This window comes from Vigna unguiculata, chromosome 3 (genome assembly GCF_037176805.1).
Source record: "Vigna unguiculata cultivar grain cowpea cultivar isolate G323 ecotype 2 chromosome 3, ASM3717680v1, whole genome shotgun sequence".
Taxonomy (NCBI): domain Eukaryota; kingdom Viridiplantae; phylum Streptophyta; class Magnoliopsida; order Fabales; family Fabaceae; genus Vigna; species Vigna unguiculata.
In genome coordinates, this window is record NC_140794.1 from 2,500,511 (window position 1) to 2,521,795 (window position 21,285).

Genomic DNA, 21,285 nt, shown 5'->3' on the forward strand with positions numbered 1-21,285 from the left:
AATATCAACAATTAATTATCATAAAACCCATAAAATTAATTTTAGAGGTAATGGGCAAAAAAGATGGTTAGACAGAAGTACATGTTTATGATAGTTAAAAAAACGATTAAAGGAGTTAAGAAGGGATAATCCTACCTCAGTTAGAAGTTGTTTAGTTGTGCTTAAAAGTGGCTTTCTCTTCGATTTGTCTCCTGCAAATAAACACAACCCATGGTATCAAACCCTAGATTTTATGTGCATTATTTAATATGCCACAATCATGAATCACATATATCTACAATCCCCTGGTGCACTACTTTGGGTGATTAGTGTGATTCGTAGCCATCTTCATTTGACCAATCAATTGTGGGACTCGAGTGAGGAGAAGCAAAATCCATTAACTAAATCGCATATTAAATTGTAGTATTTGGAGCAATTACTTTCCACTCACTCATTCATTCTAGGGTGGCTCAATGTATAATAATAAAAGACCCCATAAACAACACATTTGGCTTGTTTTCATTATTGAGTGGAGTCATTTGAATGCAAGAATTCTTCAATGATTGCCACTCTTTCATGGGTTTTGAGTCGAATCTTGGAGGACCCGCATCCTTGGTATTAGGAATAAGTTTATGAAATTTCTTAATCACCATAAAATGATTTAGTTAGTGATACTAATCATCCATCCACCAAGTTTGTTTAATCTATAATCTATTCCTTCATTGATTACCGAATAATAGCTGACATTTGTTGATTGGTGTGAGTTAAGGTTGGGCAAATCTCCACAAACATATGCCAAAAAAGTAAAAGGTTGGTGACACATGCCAGAAACGCAAATGAAGTTTTTCTCACTCGTGAACCCAAACGGAGAAACTTAACGGAAACATTCAAAAGTAACCACTTTGATGTAACAAAAATAATCTTATTCAAGATTTCATTTCTTGGATGTGGTACACGTAGTATCTTGGATTGGAAAAAATCAAATGAAACTAGTGCTAAAGTGGGGTCGCATTATACATTAACCAATTAAGTTGGTTCCTGCAGATTCAAAGTGTATTTCATAGCACCCACAGAGAAATAAAAAACCAGAACCGTACAAAATATTTTCGATTAAAATATAAATTACCACCTGAGTCCTGACAACTACTACTAAATATTAAATACTACTACATATTTGTGTTTTGTAAATATAGTTTCACCGGATTGTTTTTTATCGCCAAAGATTATTGAATTTGCAAATAGATGAAAAAAGAGATTCTCGTACCTTTTCAAGTTTGATTCCTTCGTTGCTTATTTATTTATTTGCTACGTCTTTTAAATTCAGTGTTTGTGAATTCGACTCTGGGCCATTTCTTCCTGCACCCCTGGCCTCCGATCTGTTAGGTAAACGCCAAGCCCATGAGTTCTGAGGTTTGATGATGGGCATCGCGAGTTGCATTAAACAATAGGCCCATATTTGTGTCAGCCCTTTCTTATCTTCCCACACCATATATATTTATTTTACAAAAATACCTTCGCTAAAAATTCATTTCCATTTAATATATCGTTAGAATCATGGCAATAGAAACTTTTTACAATGAAACTACTTTTCATCACAGTTAAGGAGTGGAAACATGAAAACGTGAGAGAATGTTTACTCGGACCAATATGCATAATGTTCAGATAATTGTAACACGATATCAAGCCCAATACAATCCTGTAACCATAGTTGTTTATAATTTCAGTTCACTACTTTTAAATTAAGAAATTTAACTAAACTGAGAAATATCAAAAGCTAAAAGATAGTTTTACGTTAAAAAAAATTTATTCAGACATTTATTCACCCAGTTTTCTCCACCCGCTCATGCAAATATCTTGTATAAGTAAATTATTGCAGCATAATTTTTTGTCCACCTTTCAATTTCTGAGCACATCAACATTCTATGTCCCGATCTTCAGGCCATCCAAACTCCTCTAAGAATGCCAACACAACACCATTTGACCAGCCAAAACCAGTCTGCATTACAATACAAACGAGTCAGATTGATGTGGAAGACGAAGATGGCAGAGACGTCAATTAATTATCTTCTCTCTGAAGTAAGTCTAATAACAAGTCCGTACAGAAAATTTCTTCCATGCAGAAAACTTCATTAGTAAAATCTCTTTCAGTCTCAACCAAGTCAGATTATATTTTTCTCAATCGTTTCCCTAGACCAAAAACATAATGTGAATAGTAGTAATACCTGGGGCACATATTCGCCTCCACCTCCGAATTCTCCACAATGTTCCACGTCAAGCTTTTCATGCATTAAACCCGTTTTCTTGTAAACGATATAATTGGTTGTGACCCATTTGATGGCAATTTCTTCAGCCAATGACCTTGCTTCTTGTGACCCAGATTTTAGAAGGCCTTCCACTAGCATGTGTTGAAGTGGCGCCCAGCCATTTGGAAAGTCCCTATTGCAAGTATGTAAGGATCATTGATAAGTAAACATTTTACCTGTCTTATCCACTCTCACCCTGCTTATATTACTTACCACTGTTGTCCTGAATCAGTTAAAGAAGTTGCAACTCCAGCGGCACGGACAAGGTCCGAAGTTTTGAGACTTTCAACGACACTAGCCACAAGTGAAGTGTCTTCATAAACATATAAAACGTATTTAGTAATCAACTTGAAATGCAGGAAAATATTTTTTCTTCTATGTTTCACAAAAGTAAACTCGTCATAGTGATCAATATCACTGAAGTTCCAAAACTTTTAGCCATTGGCTGGTGGTGTTAAAGTTTGATATTCCGCAAAAACAGTTTTGAAAGTGGAAATTTGTTGTGCATACAATAGTATCCCATCCTTAATTAAATTAATATATGACACCAATGAAAATAACCTGTCACACTGCTTAACAGGCTTTTAGCATTATTTCATAAAATCACATGCTAAGCAACCACTTTAGCAATCTAGCCGTATGTTTAGAAACCAACTATTCAATGTAAGTACTTTGAAATCTACGTTACTTTAAAATTTGGCATTTGACACCAGTAAGGCCACTTATTAACCTATAATTGAACAGCATAACTGATGAAATAGAAGTCTATAATGGTGTAATTGTTTACACTTCTGAAAATGATCTTAAGTCCCTAGTTCTTCGCAAATAAATGTGTGTTCAAGGTAACCTCGTGTGAATGAAGTGCAAGCTTGATGATTTGCAAAGAAGAAGGATTGAACCCAATACCACAATGATTGCAAGAATTGCTTACGTACTTAAATTTTCTCATTACTCGTCAGTGAAGTTAATATGTTAAGACATCAAGCATACCTGAATAAAATGGTTTCATCCACAAAGGAACAAAATTGGAAGCAAATACATTTTTATTCTGGTGCCCGTTTTTCCAAACATGAACCTCCTAAAAGCATCAAATGGACAGTCAGAAGAACCCTCATCTACTGGTAGATTAATACATGTGGTTCCAGGAAATACCTCGCATTTATTTTCGAGCCAGTAGTCAAGCCATTGATTCATGTTTGCATTCCAGAAAACAGAGTCCATTGCCTTCTTTCTAAGATCAGCATTTTCCAGGAACCGTTCAGCAGTGCTATTATCTCCAACAACTTTTGCAAAGAAGGCAATATTAAGTTCCATCTGAACCAATGGGCATCACAGAATTGATAAGGTTGCAGAGAGACACTGATTTCAGGTCTTCTTTTAGATATTAGTATAAGACTTACCCCGAGTACAAATGCATTTAAATCAACAGGTATTACGGAAGTTGTAGCCAATGTTGTGAAATTAGGCGGGTTTCTGCATTAATAGGAATATGATTGTACTGAACTGTGAGTATTCCTGACTCTTAAAAAAGGAAACATGTTAGAACTAAGTTGATGTGTGTTTTTCTGAAAAAGCTAAACATTTAATTGAAATCGTTTTGCTTAGGCTTGCCCCTAACGAACATTGTGAGTTACTTTATGAGCATCTTAATACCTAGAAATTTATTCAGATGATTTTCGTATTTGTTCCCTTTTAGGAGGTCTTAGCGTATGCAAAATAGTACCTCATCCATCTAGTGCTGAAATCCCATCCCGATTCAGCAGCTGAAGCCAGGTCACGGTAAAACTGCTGTTTTTCTGAAACACTCGAGAAGTTGGAAGCAAATACCTGGTCCTGTGGCATGAATTAGCCAAAGTTATAGTTTAAGTCCCATTTCAATAATACCACAGTTGTTAACAAACCAAACGCACCTTAATGAATGATTCTGGCCTGGGTTTGTCCCACATTGCATTATAGCGGTTTAAGGTGTGAGTGCAACCTTGAGCATCCAAAATGGTCACCTTATGTATATCTACAAGATGAAGCAAAAAGATAAACCTAACCAATAAATAGAAGGTACACGTACAAATATTACCCAACCGCAGACAATAGTGATCGAGGCAAAAAGTTGTAGCGTAATTAATACCTGAATTCCAAAATTCATACTCTTTGAGTAGTGCAGGTAGAGATCTTTTAACCAATTCCTCGTCACCGGTGGTACGGTATATCTCATAAATCATAGCGCTTAAAAGGGGAGGCTGGCTATAAAATCATAGTAAAGTTAATAGCACTTTTTTCGGTTTGAGGGTAAGAATTATACAATAACTTTTATTTCAAAAGGAGCGGTACAGATATAAGCAAGGGTGTCATTTTCCTCTATCTACAGATATGAATGAGAATGGCATGATATCAAAGTAAAAAAGACTTGAGTAAAATCGCGCTCCAATATCCGTTAGAAACCTACTCGTTAACTTGTTTTTAAATTATAAAACAAGAAAAAAAAATGATCTTTTAGGTGACAAATGGATTACCGTCTAATTCAATGAAAGGATCAAAATTATTAACGTTGTAAGAAAATGCGTGTAGATAAAGGTCCAAATTGAGACATGAGTAGCAATACACTTCTTCTAAATCCTCCTAATACGTAGTTGAAAAATATAAAATGCATGCAATATATTATAAACGTGAAAAATCTGTCATACTTTATTCATTTAGTAAGGAGGAATTAGTAAACTACCATAAAGATGATTCTATTTCATACCCCGGGACATTAATTTCTCATTGGCAACACTTCTCGCCTTTTTAAACACGGTAAATTGCTAAGTGATCATAGAAGTTTGCAATCGACACACAAGCCAATAACTAGAGTTAAATTTATTAGTAAGTTATAGAGAATTTTATTTACAATTGTCCATAAATACGAGATGAGAAGACAAACATAGAAAGTTTGTTATAATGAAAAGGAAAGTATTTATATTGGAAACACAAAAGTCATTATATACTATTTTTAAGGTGAAACTTACGTTTCAATATAATGAAATGAAGCAACTATAAATAACAAAAGATATAGACACCACTACATCTTTGTCCTCTAAAGAAATTTAATAAGACATACTTAACGTCTTCATTCATGCTACAAATCCATGTACAGTATACAAATCTAAGCTATATTCATCAAGATACAATAACAGATAAAAAAATCCTACTAAAAACGACAAATTAATTATTACACGATCTAAAACAATTAATAAAATTCAGTTAATAATAATAAAATTCGAGTAATGTAGAGAGTACCTCCTGTTAGTGTAATATGATCTAGCACCATTAAGAACAAATCCATATTGTTCTATCAAGGAAATGAGGTTGGTCACGATAGCAGTAGCAGTGTCGTGCATTTTACTCGCGATCAGGCCCCTGAAGCCCAAAAACAAACCCCAGTGAGCAGGGCCGGACCCAGGCCCAGTAGTAATAACTACGTGCAGGAAGAAACAAAAAATATATAAACGGACCTAATAACCCAGTAAGAATCCCAGTAATAAACCTCGCGAAAACGCGAACCGGGAATGACAACGGAACCGGGGAGAGGGAGCAGCGTATGCAAGTCCGGGTGCGCCTGCACCGCATCGGATACTTTCCGGGTCAAGTTTTTCCAAAGCGAATGGACCTGCAAGGCCCAGGCCCGCACCTTAGGGTGTTTGACCTTGGGCAAGAAACCCTCCGGTTCGCGAACGAAATCGTGTGGGTTCAGGTGCACCAGATCGTCCCCTGCACCTCCGAAGTAGGCTTCTAGAAAGCGCTTTAAATCCTCAGCCGCCACGGTGCCGTTGGCATTACGCGGAAGCTTCTGGAACGCGTCCTCGGTGACGGATAGTGCGAACTTAAGAGGCACGTCGACGTAGGTCTTGGGATCGAAATCGGTAGCGCCGAACGCTTCGAAGGCGGTTTTTTGGAGGCGTTGGAGGAAGGAGAGGAGAGAGGTGGAGGGCGTAACGGCCATGCCACAGTGTGATGATGATGACGATGATGATGATGTTGCTGTTACAGTGAGAAGTGTTAGTGAGAGATGAATTAGCCATGTGAGGATGTGTAGTTTGCGAGCGTGGAATGAAAATTTTTCACGCATTTTTCTTTTACTTTGGGAGAAAAATTGACAATGAATTGATGAAACAGAAAAAAGAAAGAAAGAAAGAATAAACGAATGATTACGACGGAGAAGAAAACAAATCTACAAAGCCGGCGATTCAAGCTAGGAGTTTCGACTTTTGCTTGGGATGTTCTTTTCTTGCCATTGGTTAACTTCTAGTATTCATGTCCCGCCATTCCTTCAATAATAATAAAAAGGGTTTTTCTTTTGCAACTTAAAACATATTTATAACTAGTGAAAAAGAAAGAATGGACATGAATATTCTTTAAAATTCGTTTGGAAGAATCATTTAAAAGGAGAATAATGAATTTTATTCTTTAAATTGAAAAGTTCTTCTTGTACAGTACTACTGTAAGGGAACATTTTTTTAATTTTTCCTTGACTTAATACAGACTAGCATTGAATAATTATATGTAATATTATTTTTATTTTATACTAACCCACGTAATGGTCTTTCTTCTGTTTTAAATTTACATAAACTCACATTTTAAAAAGTTCTTGTTCTTGATTATCTTGAAGGATTGTTTGTTTGCATATTTTCTTTCTAATCTTCAAGATCTCAACAAGAACTTAAAAATTGCATTCACGTTATGAGTAGAAAATAAATTGGCATCTTGATCTTTTATGTGATACAACTTTTTATAATTTAGTTTGGAAAGAATGATGAATTCCATTTGAATCATTGAACGAAGAATATGAAGAAGAGTAAAACATAAATGGAATGTGAAATAAGCACATGTAAATACTAGAAAACATAAATGGAATTCATCATTCTTTTTCTTCTTCTTATATCATTTAATTCTTTCTGAACTAATTGTACAAGTTTTATCATTAAGAGTGTAGTATTAGCTTTATTACTAAGTGTCTAAACTATAATTAGTAAATTCATTATTTAGTGTACTTTATTTTGGTGCCGGATTTCACAAATTCACCAAGAACACAATAATCTAACAAGAATGTTTTATTTTTAAATGTGTACATACAAGGATAAATACTCCGGTATTTCGTACAAATCGTACACGTTATCATTATTAATGTCATAGGAAAATATGAATGTATTTATTTTAACAAATATATTAAGTTGTTAAAGCCTGCATTATTCTCAATTGAAAGGTAACTCAAACTATAAAGACGGTTCAAAGAACTCAATTTTAATATAATTTAATCAATGGATTCTTAGTTTACTTAGACTCGAATCTCGAGATGAATATACCCTTATTTTTAATTAAAAACTCAAGCCATTCAGATAAAATTATATAATAGCAAGCCTTAGATAAAGAATCTCTAAGAAGTTGTATAGCACCTGCAATAAGCAACTTATCACTTCAACTAGAGGACCCGTATTCAGTTTAACTCCTATTCATAACGAAAACTATTATTTAGATAAAATGATTTCATAACCAAAGACGAAGGTTTCTGTATTTTATAAATCATAATATATGATACTTTTTCCACGATATTCTTTTACATGACATAAGTTGTTCACTCTCAAACCCACAATCACACACAAGAACATGAGACTATCCTCGTGCTAACTTCATAAAGGCTGTCCATGATATGCATACATATTCTTTTTACAATATCATTTTTTCGAATTTAGTGCCATATTTTTTTCATGCACTTAATTTTCAACAATTCTAATTGCTCAAATTTCATTTATTCATCAATTTACACATTCAACATTTAACAAAAATGTTGACTTAAAAATAGGGCAGACTATTGATGGCAATATGTGTAGTAAATAGTTATATAAACAATTATACTGATGCCATGCAGAATCAAAACAGTAGAGAATCAAAATTGTACAATTAAAAGGGTAAGAAATGAATACCAAGATATGAAGATAACAGAAAGGACAAAAACTATAATTAATTCTTGAAATAATTATTTTTGAGTGACAATAATCCCACTGAGTGCAAAGGTCCACACATTACTTGTATATTTCTGTTTCAGTTTGACAGAATCATGATGAAGAGAAACCCACAGTCAGTCAATCTTAAAGCATTTATGCTTATCCAATAGAAATTAGAGGCAAGACAGTTTCTTTGTCTTTTGGCAGTAAATGGGGAGGCAGAGCAGAGAAGACAGCAGTCCCGGGAATCCGGACGTTAGACCAGAGAAGCCCAAGACCACGACTTAAAGCAGAAAATCTGCTCTATGTTTGACCGCAGAAAGCTAACTCCAATTACTAATAACTATTTGCCTTTACTTTCACCACTTTAATTCACTTCAAACTCAAAGCGCACTCGAACAAAATCTCAGTAACTCCTACACACAGACTTCTACCGAGACACATTCATTGACGCAAGAGAAGAATTCTAAAAGGGATAGTTGGGAAAAACAGAAACCAGATCATGGACACTTCCACGTCCACAGAAGAAAAGCAGGACAAGTTTCAGGCACCAAAGGGTAGAATTTTGAAGGAGAAGAGAGCAAAGCTTTACATAATTCGTCGATGCATAGTCATGCTTCTATGTTGGAAGGAGAATCGAGAGCAGTAAAATCGGTAAAATACTCAAAACTGCATTGACTCTACTGTTCGTATTGTGTTTTCATATCGTTCTAACGAAAATAAATTGGTTATAACACTGCAGCGGTTATGAGCAAAGAACCAGCAAGTTCGGATTATCTGCCAGAGAGAAGCACTGCATGCATATCAAAGGCAACAACAGAAGAAAGCTTTTTCACCTAGCCAGTGAATATGACACTGTTGATCTTCTATAATTCTTTTCATTCTGTAAGTTATTGTTTCCAACTACAAAGCAATACATCCGATAGGATACCGAGTGATTCATCCACACACAAGCACATGTAAAGAGTTAAGTGGGAAAGAGGAGAAAGATGAAACCTAGAAAGAAAAGGGAACAGCATAAGCTCAATTTAGTCTCACTTTCACATTGCATGTTCTATGCTTAAAAATACTAAGCTCCATTACAGATATTAGAGATATTTATTTCCCATATCCAGCATCCACTATAACGAAAAAAAATACACTACAGGGCACTCCACTTAACACCTTTTCCAAAAGTTAGAATACGGACAGGGAATCTTAACGAGAATTATTAACCAGCATAAAATCTAACCCTCCTCCGAGCATATTTTAAAGCTAAATTTACTCTAAAATCTATAATTCTACTTCCAAGACAGATCTTCCTGTGTAGACTTTATAAATTTTGCAGACTAAACCAATGACAATTGAGAAATCATTAGTTTATACTACTTCTGGCTTCTTATCGTAAGGGAAGTTTGTCTTGATCTCTTTTTTATATGATCCCTCCAAATTGTGCCCAACAATTTTTTTTTGTTTGCAAAAATACTCTGAAGAGGAGATGAGTTAGTTATTTGGATAAAACGAGTTAAAAAGAATGGAATCTAAATAGTTTTAAGGATAATTTTAGATAAATATAAACTCAAATTTAATACTACAACTAAATTCCTTAACTTTTGTTCAGGATCGCAGGTAGTATTAAACATTTAACAATAACAACTTTTTTTTATTGTACAACTATTATACATTTAAAATAAAGGTTTGTAAAAAGTTGATTTGGTCTATGCTAGTATCGCTCCTAATGTTGATAGCAAATATTTATGAACTAAGAAAAATTGAACTTCATGCTAAATTATTGTGTCTGGATTGAATACCAGGTTTTGGAGGTATAACAATACCATGTACAATCCTCAGAAATGAATCTGCATAAGAGCTGCTTTATTTCCTTCCATTTCGTTTTCTATCCCAGCATACTATTGTTCACATAGAATAAATAACTTATTTAGGCAATAATTTTAAAGAAATATCCTTCACACGAGTTTTCCCAGAACAACCAAAATGTTGGGTATGCAACAATTAAACCAGGCATTTGACACCCCCAGACTAGAATTTGTGATCAGCTCATTATATAAGCATCAGGTGATACGTACGTGCATTCCAAATAAAATACCTGCTATAAGACCATCTACACTAAACCTTATCTTAAACTTGATTTATTTCCGTTGGTGTTTACATTTTATTCGATTTGTGGAAGCCAAGGGCAATGGTGCACGTCTCTATTTTTTTATAAGTTTTAGACATCTTTCCCTATTCATCCAATAAATCTAAATATTTCACTGAACACAGCAATAATGTTTCATCACATGTCATCTCGTGTTTTTAGAAAATTGAAACCATTGTCTCCAGTGTACTAACATTTCTGTGAGTTGTTCTTAGCAATGTACCAAGGCTCAATCCACAATGGACCACCACAACGTAATAAATGAATCAGGACCTAGGCCTAGCTAGAAAACTCGTAATGAAAACAGAGCTCTGAGACAGTACTGCAACATCTAAACGCTTCGCTTGTGAGTACATTCAAATTAAATCCATAACTAATACGATATTTCCAATGGTTAATTCAAAGAATTGCCCAAACCAAAATACAAAAGCATCAACCAAGCTTAATTGAAATAACGACAATAACATATCACAACAATGAGATAAAATAAATAGATAGAAATAAATAATATAATTAATAGAAATATATGTATATAAGCATGTAATAATCAAATAATTGTATATGTAGACAGGCATAAAATGGCATCACATTTTTTTTTTCAAAAAAATAGAAGCAACGAAAAGCGGAATTCCTTACATAACAATACACACGCGAAAAGAGGAAAAGGAAAAAGGTCTATACAGAGCAGCGCAGCCACGACGTCGTATGGCCTCAAACGGGGAGGTTGGAGACGTCGTTTGTTTTTTCAGCGTTGACCGGGGCGGAAGGGGGATTGGAGTTGCTGGCCGTGGGGGTGGTGGCGGCGGTGGGAGTGGCGGCGGTGGTGGAATAGTAATCGTCGTCGTCGTCGTCATTGTCGGGGTCAGAGGTTGCGACGTTGACGCAAGAAAAGCGTTCCAAGGAAGAGAAGAAGGCGGAAGAGACGGTGGAGCCGAGCCACATGGCCACCTGGTCGAATTTCCAATCGGATCCGTTGTTGTCCATCGTCGCCGCCGAATCAGATCTCAATTTCGTTCTTTCTGTCTTTTCTTCTTTCTCTTTCGTTCTTCCAACGAAACCGTGCTTTGGTTTTAGGAGCAAGCAAGGGTGAGAAAGAGGTAGATAACGGAAATGACTGCGTTGCCCCTTCTCTCGTTGTTTTTCTCGCTTTGCTAATTGTGTTGTATAAACCAGTAATTAGTTAATTAATTAACTAATTAATTTTTTCTATTATTGGTAATTTGCCAATTTTGCTAGAGTCTGGTGGACTCATTGTGGCATTGGGCTTACCGTCACCGGCCACCCTGGCCCATAGTTTTTTTGAGGCCATGTATTATTAATTATAATATTAAGTTATGGTTTTCCACGTAAGCAATGTTAGTAGCTTATTCATGTTTTTCCACTGAAATATAGTTCAATTTTGGGATTATTTAATTTATAAAATTATATTATTATATTAATTTAAATTAATATGAAATAATGTATGAACTAAATAAACTTAGCTGAGTTAATAATAATCCTTCTAAGGTCAACACTTATCTATTAAAGGTTATACGTTCATCCGTAACATTGTGGGAACTACAAGGAGCAATCCTTTATCATCTTTGTTGGACTAAATCAAAATAATCTTATGCATACACTAAGTACCTCTGCATTGTATTGTTCTTCCTTCTCTATAAAGCATGTTACAACATCTCAACGTGGGAGAGTAATGATCAAATTATTGATAGGTTAGGTGTTTCATTTTAGATTTCAGGTAAAGTCACTCCCGATCATGGTTACAAACTCCTTTATTATAAGGCGTTTTTTAGAATAGGTGGTCTCCTCCACATTTTCTATACTATGAATAATTTCTAATAAAAATAAATAAATTAATATCACATTGTTTTAACAACTTTTAAAATATGTCAAATTTAGTTGGGGGGAAATTATTCGTTTTCCTTTATCACTTATTGATTTGTTTTGCCCTATTGTACTATCATTGATAATGCCTTATTTATTGTCATATTATCCACCAAATCCTTCATTTTAATATTATGCAAATTCAATATATGAACCTTACTTTTATTAATGTTTTATTGTTGTGGATTTTTTCTCCAATTTACTTAAAATTTAATAGCATGTATCCAATTTTGTCTAGATCTTCTTAATCTTTACTGTTTTATCATCACCAACCAATCTCCACACGTATCATTATAATCCTGATCCATGTGATTGAAATGTATGGATTAATGGATTGCATTTTGCTCTTATACCTCAAACTTTTGAGAATCACTCCTCTCATTTATATATGTAGTAGTATTTTTATTTATTATTATTCTGTATTTTTTTCATAGGTGATGAATTGAATTCAACCGTGTCAGGTTGAAAGTTGTATCTAAGTTGAAAGTTCACAATTTGAAGCAATTGCATGAAGTAATGCGAAAAAACGTGTTGATTGCTATTTCACCGTGCAACCAAACATCAATTAGAGGACGTTTAATGTGTATATTAGTTTCAGCTATAAATTTAACTATTTGACATGCGTTTGCATATTATTGAATATATGGCTTCTGCTTAGTTTTAGTTCTAATTCTAATCCTAAAGTAGGTACAAATGCACGCGACAATAAACAGCATAAAAGGTCAAGAGTTATGCTTTGGAAAACCCTAAAACAAATTAAAGTATTTATCTTTAATATATTTTGGACACCAAAAATACAAGAGCTAGGAGACTCTCAACTTCCACCTTTATAAAAAAATTTAAAACTCCGATTAACCTAATCTACTGCTCAATCTTTTAATGCTACTGCTTAATCAACAGACTCAAGCACAGTTATAGCGAACATCTCTAGAGCTCGTCACGAGAATCATCATCGTCCTCACCTCCTGCACCAGCACCTGGAGCGCCTCCTGTTCTCTGATACACAGCACTGACGATTGGGTTGCAAACGGCTTCCACCTCTTTCAGTTTCTCCTCATATTCTTCTTTCTCCACAGTCTGGTTGTCATCAAGCCATTCCAACGCTTCCTTCACTGCAGTCTCTATTTTCTCCTTTTCATCTGACTCCAACTTGTCAGCAAGCTTGTCCTTGTCACTGATCTGGTTTTTCATGTTGTAGACGTAGGTTTCAAGACTGTTACGAGCATCAATCCTCTCTTTCACCTTTTTGTCTTCCTCCGCAAACTCCTCCGCCTCGCGGACCATTCTCTCGATTTCCTCCTGGCTCAGACGTCCCTTTTCATTTGTAATAGTGATCTTCTCTGATTTCCCAGAGGCTTTGTCTTCTGCTTTCACATTCAGGATGCCATTTGCGTCAACTTCGAACGTTACTTCAATTTGAGGGGTACCCCTAATTACCACATAACATACCAGTGAGTTACAAATATCAATTGAAGCAATATTTTTAGAGTACAGGATCATCGTGAAAGCACGAAACTAACCTTGGGGCTGGAGGAATTCCTGAAAGATCAAATTTCCCAAGCAGACGGCAGTCCTTTGTGAGACTCCTCTCACCTTCGAAAACCTATGTATTATGAAAAGGAATTGAATTATTTTAGGTTGCCTATACAGACATGCATCTTGGATTCAGAAAAAAACGAGCATCGTGCACTTTAATGCAGTCGAACAAGGGAATCATACCTGAATGGAGACAGTGGTCTGCTGGTCCTGGTAGGTGGTAAACACCTGAGATTTCTTTGTAGGAATAACAGTGTTTCTCGGAATCAACTTTGTCATCACTCCACCAACAGTTTCAATTCCAAGGGTGAGGGGAGCCACATCCAGGAGAAGGATATCTGAATCCACAGTGCCACAAACAATTAGAGAATGTAATGCTAAGCGATCTACTTGTATAAATAATTTTTATGACTTCTGGACTATGGTACCTTTGGTTTCTTCACCGCCCTCTCCGCTCAAAATGCTTCCTTGCACTGCAGCACCATAGGCAACAGCTTCATCAGGGTTGACACCCTTGTTTGGCTCCTTTCCGTCAAAGTAGTCCTTCAAAAGCTGTTGAACCTTCGGAATCCTTGTGCTTCCACCGACGAGAACAATCTCATCGATCTGATTCTTCTGTAATCCAGCATCTTCCATAGCCTTCTTCACTGGTCCCATTGTCTTCCGGAACAAGTCATTGTTCAACTCCTCAAACCGAGCTCGGGTGAGTGGCTCAGAGAAATCAACACCATCAAAAAGTGATTCAATTTCCACGCGGACCTGGTGCTGACTACTGAGAGATCTCTTAGCACGCTCGGCCTCTCTCCTCAGTTTGCCAAGTGCTCTGTTGTCCTTACCAATATCCTTTCCATGCTTCTTCTTTATCAATTTAATGAAGTACTCCATTATTCTCTGATCAAAGTCCTCACCTGGTCAGGGGAAGTAGACATAGCAAGCGATAACATCAGAGGATAACTTCGTGGAAATAATAATCTTTCTTCTACCCAAAAATTTCATCATATTGAGACTCGTTAAAATAATTACCTCCAAGATGAGTATCTCCATTTGTTGCAAGAACCTCAAAAACACCATTATCAATTGTCAAGATACTGACATCAAATGTCCCACCCCCAAGATCAAAGACTAGAATGTTCTTCTCGCCACCTTTCTTGTCCAATCCGTATGCAATGGCAGCAGCAGTGGGTTCGTTAATAATTCTAGCAACATTAAGACCAGCAATGACACCAGCGTCCTTGGTGGCCTGCCTCTGAGCATCGTTGAAGTAAGCTGTGTATTTGAAAGAACAAATGTCATAAATAATAAAAACAAAAACAGGATGAATTGAAAACAATCAATATTACAGGACTGATATCATGATTTGTTACAGTTACCTGGGACAGTGACCACAGCATCATTAATTTTCTTCCCAATGAATGCTTCCGCGGTTTCCTTCATCTTAGTCAGAATCATGGCACTGATTTCCTCAGGGCTGAACACCTTAGTCTCACCATCCTTAATTTTTACCTGTATGTATGGTTTTCCGTCCTTGTTGACAATTTTGTAAGGAACGAGCTTCATGTCTCTTTGAACTTCCTTATCTTGAAACCTGAAAAATGATAAGAGTCAGACACCTCTATTCTCATCAAATTTTATGGACCTGAATCAAAAACCTGAGAATGCCTTACTTTCTTCCAATAAGTCTCTTAACATCGAAGACGGTCCTTTCGGGGTTGACAGCTGCCTGATTCTTGGCAGCCTCCCCAATGAGTCTCTCACTGTCGGTGAAGGCAACCCACGATGGAGTAATACGGTTACCTTGGTCATTGGCTATGATTTCAACATGGCCATTCTTATAAACACCAACACATGAATAGGTCGTTCCAAGATCAATTCCAATGACCGTCCCCAACTTGGTAGCTTCCTCCTTTGCAATGGAAATTGCAAATAGACATCCTGCAATGAAATCTCTCGAAGTTAATTACAAGGTAAACTCGAACTTGTTAATTGATGACAAACTGAACCGCGTAAAGTAAGTATTCTCAGTTATTCATAACCATATAAATATTTTACATTACAAACACTGGCACAACAAATGATGAATGCGATCAAATATCACTGACTGATTTCCTCATCAACAAGATTACTTAATTACTCTTACTAACTTTGGTGAAGGGGGCAAGCCCTGTTCTAAAAGGAAGAAATCAATTATCATAAAAGGCCAAAATATTTGTAATTTGCATTATGAGAAACATAACCGGTATTGAATAAGAATCATGCATCACGAGAAATCACGAGTAATATGCGATCAAGGATGCGATTTATTAGATATCTGATTCAAATTGCATTACAATACAAGAAACCAAATCAATAAGCATGCACTGTAATGAATGTAATATTGCACGAAACAAGCGAGAGAAAAAAAAAGGTTTATGCAACATCGTTGTTGAAAAATTAGGGAAATAAAATAAAGGTAACAACAATGACATAAATCAAAACTACGAGTAACCATTATCAACACGTTTATTACACTTCACTGACTGTGACCAATCAATAACGTGTTTCAAGAGAAACTTAAAAACACAGAAAATCGAATGCAGTGATGAGAATGTTTATGATTTCATCAGATCCATGAAAATAGAAGATCCAAACAAACAATCAGAGAAAAGTTGAAAGAAATCGCAGTGAGAAGGTTCTTGCTACACTGAAAAGAGACGGAGAAAACAATGAGATCTGATTGATACCTAACGAAACAATGGCAAGAGGAAGCAGAGACCCGCGTGAAAACGAGCGAGCCATGGTGTCAAGTTTTCTTCTCTTTTGTCTACGAATCGCAGTTCCGTTGAGTTCACAACAAGGAACTTGTAACAGCCCCATTCATTTATAGATCTCTTTGGAAAGTTGGAGCATGTCACACGTGGTGACGTGGACCAATTGCGATTCCTGAAAGGATGGTTTGGCCAATAAAATTGGTCTTTTTTGCTTGGAAACACATCACCCCTTCTCATTGTTTGATTCACTCATATGATTTAAGTCTCTTTTTATTTATTTATTAACGTGTTCTTTTATTTTCAAAGATTTTAACCTTTTTTTTTTATTTACACATTTGATTTGAGAGGTTTTCATTCTAAAAAAGTGAAGAGAAAAATAATTTTTCAGTTGAGTGGTGTAAATTTTTTAGAATATGACGCAAAATGCACAAAAATTAATAAATAATTAAAATATTAAAAGTGAGATGAAAAAAACTTGTTTTCTTTATTGAAACATCAATAACCGATTATGAAATTATTTTTATATACTATTTTTTACATTTGCTAATGGACATTTGGAATTCTAACGTGTAAGTTGTTATCTTAGACAAATTAGAAGGGGACACGTGGATAGAATCCGTGAAGCCCGTCTTTTAAACGAGACAATTAAGTTTGGTCTATGAATAAATAATGTTTTTGTGGTCGTATTTTTTCTTCAAAAACTCGAGGGTAAGAAACTATTTAATAGATATAAATATTAATAAAAATGAAAAAATTATAAAGTCAGTTGAATTTAATTTTTTTACTTTTGTTTATTATGATAAAATCTGTTAAACAATAATATGCAAAATTAGTTGGTTAGCTATGTGACTTTTCTTTTCTAAATCGTGGTTTTGGAGTTTACATACTACTCCACAAATAAACTGGTAAAGTATGTGAATTTAACGTATTGGACTTGCAAATTGTCTATGTCTATAATTATATAATTTTTAAAAATAGGGTTCATTTTTTATGAACATAACAAAAGGTTACATGGATATCGATAGATATGCCCAACCCTTTTGCAAGTTAGTCATAATAAAATATCTAATAAAATAAAACAAATTATGTATATCATACAAAAAAACTTAAGTTAAAAGGTAAATATAAAACTTTTCAAAGGTTAAAAAGATCGGTGTACCTAAGTAATCAAGTTAAAAGTGCTTAGAATTGACAATGTTTGAATTTTGAGTTTTGTTTCGGATTTAGGGAAAAATAAATAAAGAGATGTAAAACAGTTGCAAATACTTTGTTAATATATAATATGGTATTGCTAAATATAATATGTTTCATAAACAATGATGCCACATTTGATGAGATGTGTTAATTTGAAAAGAAAAAAAAAAAAAAACTTAGTTTGAGATGATTTATCTTGACTTCATAATAGATAGCTTAGAGAAGTTAAATAATACATTGAGAGTCTTATTCACGACCTTCTCATTTGAAAGGGTCAAAATGCCTTAATTTTATTAACATGTGTGTAATACACAAAGAATAACTAAGAAACTTCGAGTATATTAAGTATTGATTGCAGTTTTAGTATAAACAAAGAAATAGACCACATGAGATCAATGTACTTTAAAGAAACACAAATAAATATAAAAAATTAGTGATATCAATAGCTAAACAATTTAAATAAAGCGCAATTTTATAAACAAATTAAAGTAACAATAATAAATAAATATCGTAGAATAATAAATATATTACTTAATAAAAATTACATACATAGAAAAAAAGTAGTTATCTTAGTTTAAAATATCCTTTATTACCTTAAATATATTACTCTTTTTTTAGTTAAATATATTTTTGTCCCTTAACTCCTAGTGAATGTTAATTATATATTATATTTTTACTTTAATGTTAAGTCAAATACTATTATGAAATGTGCTTGAAATGTCAAATAAACTTAACAAAATTTGATTAAAATGACTAATGTAAGGCCTTGTTTTCTGCCTTAGTGTTTTAAGGGCTGCCCTTAAACTAATGGGCCTAAAGGCTGGCCCAAGGAGTAAAAACGTACCCTAATCTGCCCTAACAGTCTCACTTTCCTTCACTCTCAGAAACAGTACACTTCTTGCCTCCTTGAGCAGCTACGACGCTCTGCTAGGGTTTTGCCGCCAACATTCTTCGAGCTAGCCCAAGCCAGATTCCAACCACGTAAGTCAACTTCGATCTCTTACGTCACCGTTAGGCAAACTTTTATCGTTAGGGTTAGTAGTAACTCGTGCTTATTATGTATTATCGTTTATTTCCCAGCTCTTTGGCCACCTTAGGACAGTCGTGCTCGTTGTGTGCATATTAGGGGTTCCGCTTAACTCTTTCAGGTAAGGGAAGCTAGGCCCTTATGTTTTTCCCTTGGAATATGCCTATTTTATGAGCTTGTGATGATTTAATGGTCTGTATGAGAATATCAGTGGTTGGGAATGCATTTTTGAACTGCTGGTTGTGTGTGGGTGGTTGTTACTCGAGGAAACAGTGGCGGGTGCTGGCTTTCTCGCCCAGGCGAGCTAGTCTCGCCTAAGCGAGATTATCAGAGGCTCGCCCAGGACGTTGTCGCTCAATTGTCGCCTAGGCGACTTGCGTTCTTTTGAGCGAGGTGTGCTCTCGCCTGGGCGAGACCCCATTGAGTCGCATGTGCCCTTGTCGCGCTCTCACCTAGGCGAGATGGAATCCGCCTGGGCGAGAGGGTCCCCTCGCCTGAGCGAGCCCTGTTAGCTTGGGTGAGGCAGCGAACAGGTTTTTGATGTTGTGGTTGAGTGGTTCACTGATGTGTGGTTGTTATCTGACTCAAATGCTTTACTACAAGTGTTGCATATTGATGGTATGATTAATATGTTACATTTGAAATGGAAATGACATGTTAGTTGTTTGGGTATGAATTGAAGAGCATGAGTTGTATGAATTGTTGATTTTACATGATATTTATATTATGAGAGATTCTTGATTAGTGGGTGGAACATGTTTAAAGGATGAGTAGGGCATAATTCCATGACCCTTGTGGTGAGGGATCTTGGTGGCGCCTCATAGGTTGGACGTAATTCCATGGATCCTCTTAAGGGGAGTCCCTGGTGGTGCCTCGACAAAAGGACGTAATTCCACAGGGGGTCGTGGTTGTGCCTCAGGGCCAGGGCGTAATTCCACGGATGGCCACGTAGTGGTGCCTCCTATAAGGGTATAATTCCGTGAAGGCCTCGCGGTGACGCCTCATTGCTAGGACCTAATTCCACTGTCACGTGGTGGTGCCTCAATTAAGTATCCGGATAGTTTAATCGTAGGGTTTATATAGATGGGTATTTCACATGGGAGGACTGTCATGTATGATTGAATATGAATGGTGTGTTGTGAGTCTGTATGATGACTTTTCGCTAGCTTACCCTTTTGCTTGCTTGTGTGTCATGTGTGGCCCCTTTCTTTGCAATGATCATCAACCTTGTTGATGTGAGCAGATGTAAGGACTCCTGGCAGTGGTGATAGAAATAGGGATGCTGCAGCTTGACGCTTTGGATAGGTGTTGGGCCCACTGTGGGGCCCATTACTAGTAGATTCTGTTATTTATGTGTCTTGTACGAACAAGACCTAGCATTCTTAATTGTGTTATTTTCAGTTTAGTTCTGGTTGGGCCATGTGGGGCCCTTTTCTTGAAATTCGGGGATATTTGACGTATTGTATACATTCTTACCCTAATCCTTGTACTCTCTGATTATTCATGTACGTGATGTTTTATTAATTGAGGTTATTCAGTTTTTGGGACGTTACAACTAAATCCACATATTTCGAAAGATAAAGGACTAAATTGGTCTAAAGTGTTAAGATAAACTAATTTTAAAATTCATTAAAAGTTAAGTGACCAAAAACATATTTAACTTTTTTTTTCCAACTGGTATTAGCAAACATAATTAAAAAGATCAAGTGGTCCTCCTAATCTCATGCTCAACGATTGAATATTGCAACCTTTTCACACAATAGAAATAAGTTAAAATATCTTTTTTGTCCCAATTTTCGTCAAGTTTTTTCAAAAAAGTCATAATTTTGGTTTTGTATTCAAATAGGTCCCAATTTTCGTCAATTTTGTTTAATTGGGTATTTTTTTGCTAACACCGTTTAAATCATTAACAACCATGAACCGTGACTGCCACGAGTCACTTCATGGTTTTTTTGAATTTTGTTTTTTTTTTATTTTATTTTATTTTATATTTTTTTAAATTTTTTTAATATTTTTTTAAATGTACACGTGTCAACCTAAGAGCGTGCTACGTGTCCTTTCGTGTTTTTTTTGAATTTTTTATTTTATTTGTTTGAATTTTTTTTGCTTTTTTTTAATGTCCATGTGTTAACTCAATAGTGTGTCACGTGTCAAAGTCAATATTCTATATTCAATTTGGTCCCTATATTTATTATTTTTATTTAATTAGGTCCTAATTTTTGTTACCATTCTAAAACCAAAGAATATTTAAATAAAGGTTTTTAATTAAAATTAGTTGCAGATAAGATTTATAAACAAAGTCATATGTTATCAATAATAGATCACATTAAATATATGATTTCACAAAATATTGATAAACTATATTTATTACACAAAAAAATCTGCATGAAACTTTATTAATTAAATATTTGATAGACAATATACAGCAAAGAAATGAATTATTTACTTAAAAATTTTAATCAGAAACTTTTTGTACACTTAAACATGAATAGTGAGTTGACTTGAA

At 35.2% G+C, this 21,285-nt stretch overlaps 3 protein-coding genes across 4 annotated transcripts; all 3 read right to left on the reverse strand.

The window, feature by feature from the left end:
• Positions 1–1,601: 1,601 nt before the first annotated feature.
• TRE1 (trehalase 1) lies at positions 1,602–6,620 on the reverse strand. 2 transcript variants are annotated; one of them, XM_028066275.2, is made up of 12 exons: positions 6,468–6,620; positions 5,771–6,296; positions 5,556–5,675; positions 4,408–4,523; positions 4,193–4,293; positions 4,006–4,115; positions 3,683–3,755; positions 3,435–3,596; positions 3,273–3,360; positions 2,496–2,595; positions 2,202–2,415; positions 1,602–1,975 (listed from the first exon to the last, which is right to left on the reverse strand). In XM_028066275.2, the coding sequence occupies exons 2-12, from the start codon at positions 6,256–6,258 to the stop codon at positions 1,892–1,894; spliced, it is 1,656 nt and encodes a 551-aa protein (XP_027922076.1). In that variant the 5' UTR covers positions 6,259–6,296; positions 6,468–6,620; the 3' UTR covers positions 1,602–1,891. The 2 variants fall into 2 exon arrangements, with proteins under 2 accessions (XP_027922076.1, XP_027922075.1); XM_028066274.2 differs by having other exon boundaries at positions 5,771–6,601.
• A 4,265-nt stretch (positions 6,621–10,885) lies between these two features.
• LOC114177052 (uncharacterized) lies at positions 10,886–11,509 on the reverse strand. The gene has a single exon (XM_028062280.2). It carries the CDS (start codon positions 11,376–11,378, stop codon positions 11,106–11,108), a length of 273 nt encoding a protein of 90 aa, XP_027918081.1. The 5' UTR covers positions 11,379–11,509; the 3' UTR covers positions 10,886–11,105.
• A 1,513-nt stretch (positions 11,510–13,022) lies between these two features.
• LOC114178445 (luminal-binding protein 5-like) lies at positions 13,023–16,687 on the reverse strand. The gene is made up of 8 exons (XM_028064358.2): positions 16,532–16,687; positions 15,476–15,743; positions 15,182–15,396; positions 14,835–15,077; positions 14,240–14,719; positions 13,995–14,149; positions 13,796–13,878; positions 13,023–13,704 (listed from the first exon to the last, which is right to left on the reverse strand). Exons 1-8 carry the CDS (start codon positions 16,662–16,664, stop codon positions 13,203–13,205), a joined length of 2,079 nt encoding a protein of 692 aa, XP_027920159.2. The 5' UTR covers positions 16,665–16,687; the 3' UTR covers positions 13,023–13,202.
• Between the last annotated feature and the right edge of the window lie 4,598 nt (positions 16,688–21,285).

Coding starts and splice junctions, on each gene's coding strand:
- LOC114178445 (XM_028064358.2), bottom strand. CDS start 16,664: ATGGGGCTGTTACAAGTTCCTTGTTGTGAACTCAACGGAACTGCGATT. Junction 15,744..16,531: donor TCTTGCCATTGTTTCGTTAG/GTATCAATCAGA, acceptor ATTTCATTGCAG/GATGTCTATTTGCAATTTCC. Junction 15,078..15,181: donor TGCTGTGGTCACTGTCCCAG/GTAACTGTAACA, acceptor TCAAATACACAG/CTTACTTCAACGATGCTCAG.
- TRE1 (XM_028066274.2), bottom strand. CDS start 6,384: ATGCGTGAAAAATTTTCATTCCACGCTCGCAAACTACACATCCTCACA. Junction 2,596..3,272: donor GATGAAACCATTTTATTCAG/GTATGCTTGATG, acceptor ATGTTTATGAAG/ACACTTCACTTGTGGCTAGT. Junction 1,976..2,201: donor GAGGCGAATATGTGCCCCAG/GTATTACTACTA, acceptor ATTGTAATGCAG/ACTGGTTTTGGCTGGTCAAA.
- LOC114177052 (XM_028062280.2), bottom strand. CDS start 11,378: ATGGACAACAACGGATCCGATTGGAAATTCGACCAGGTGGCCATGTGG.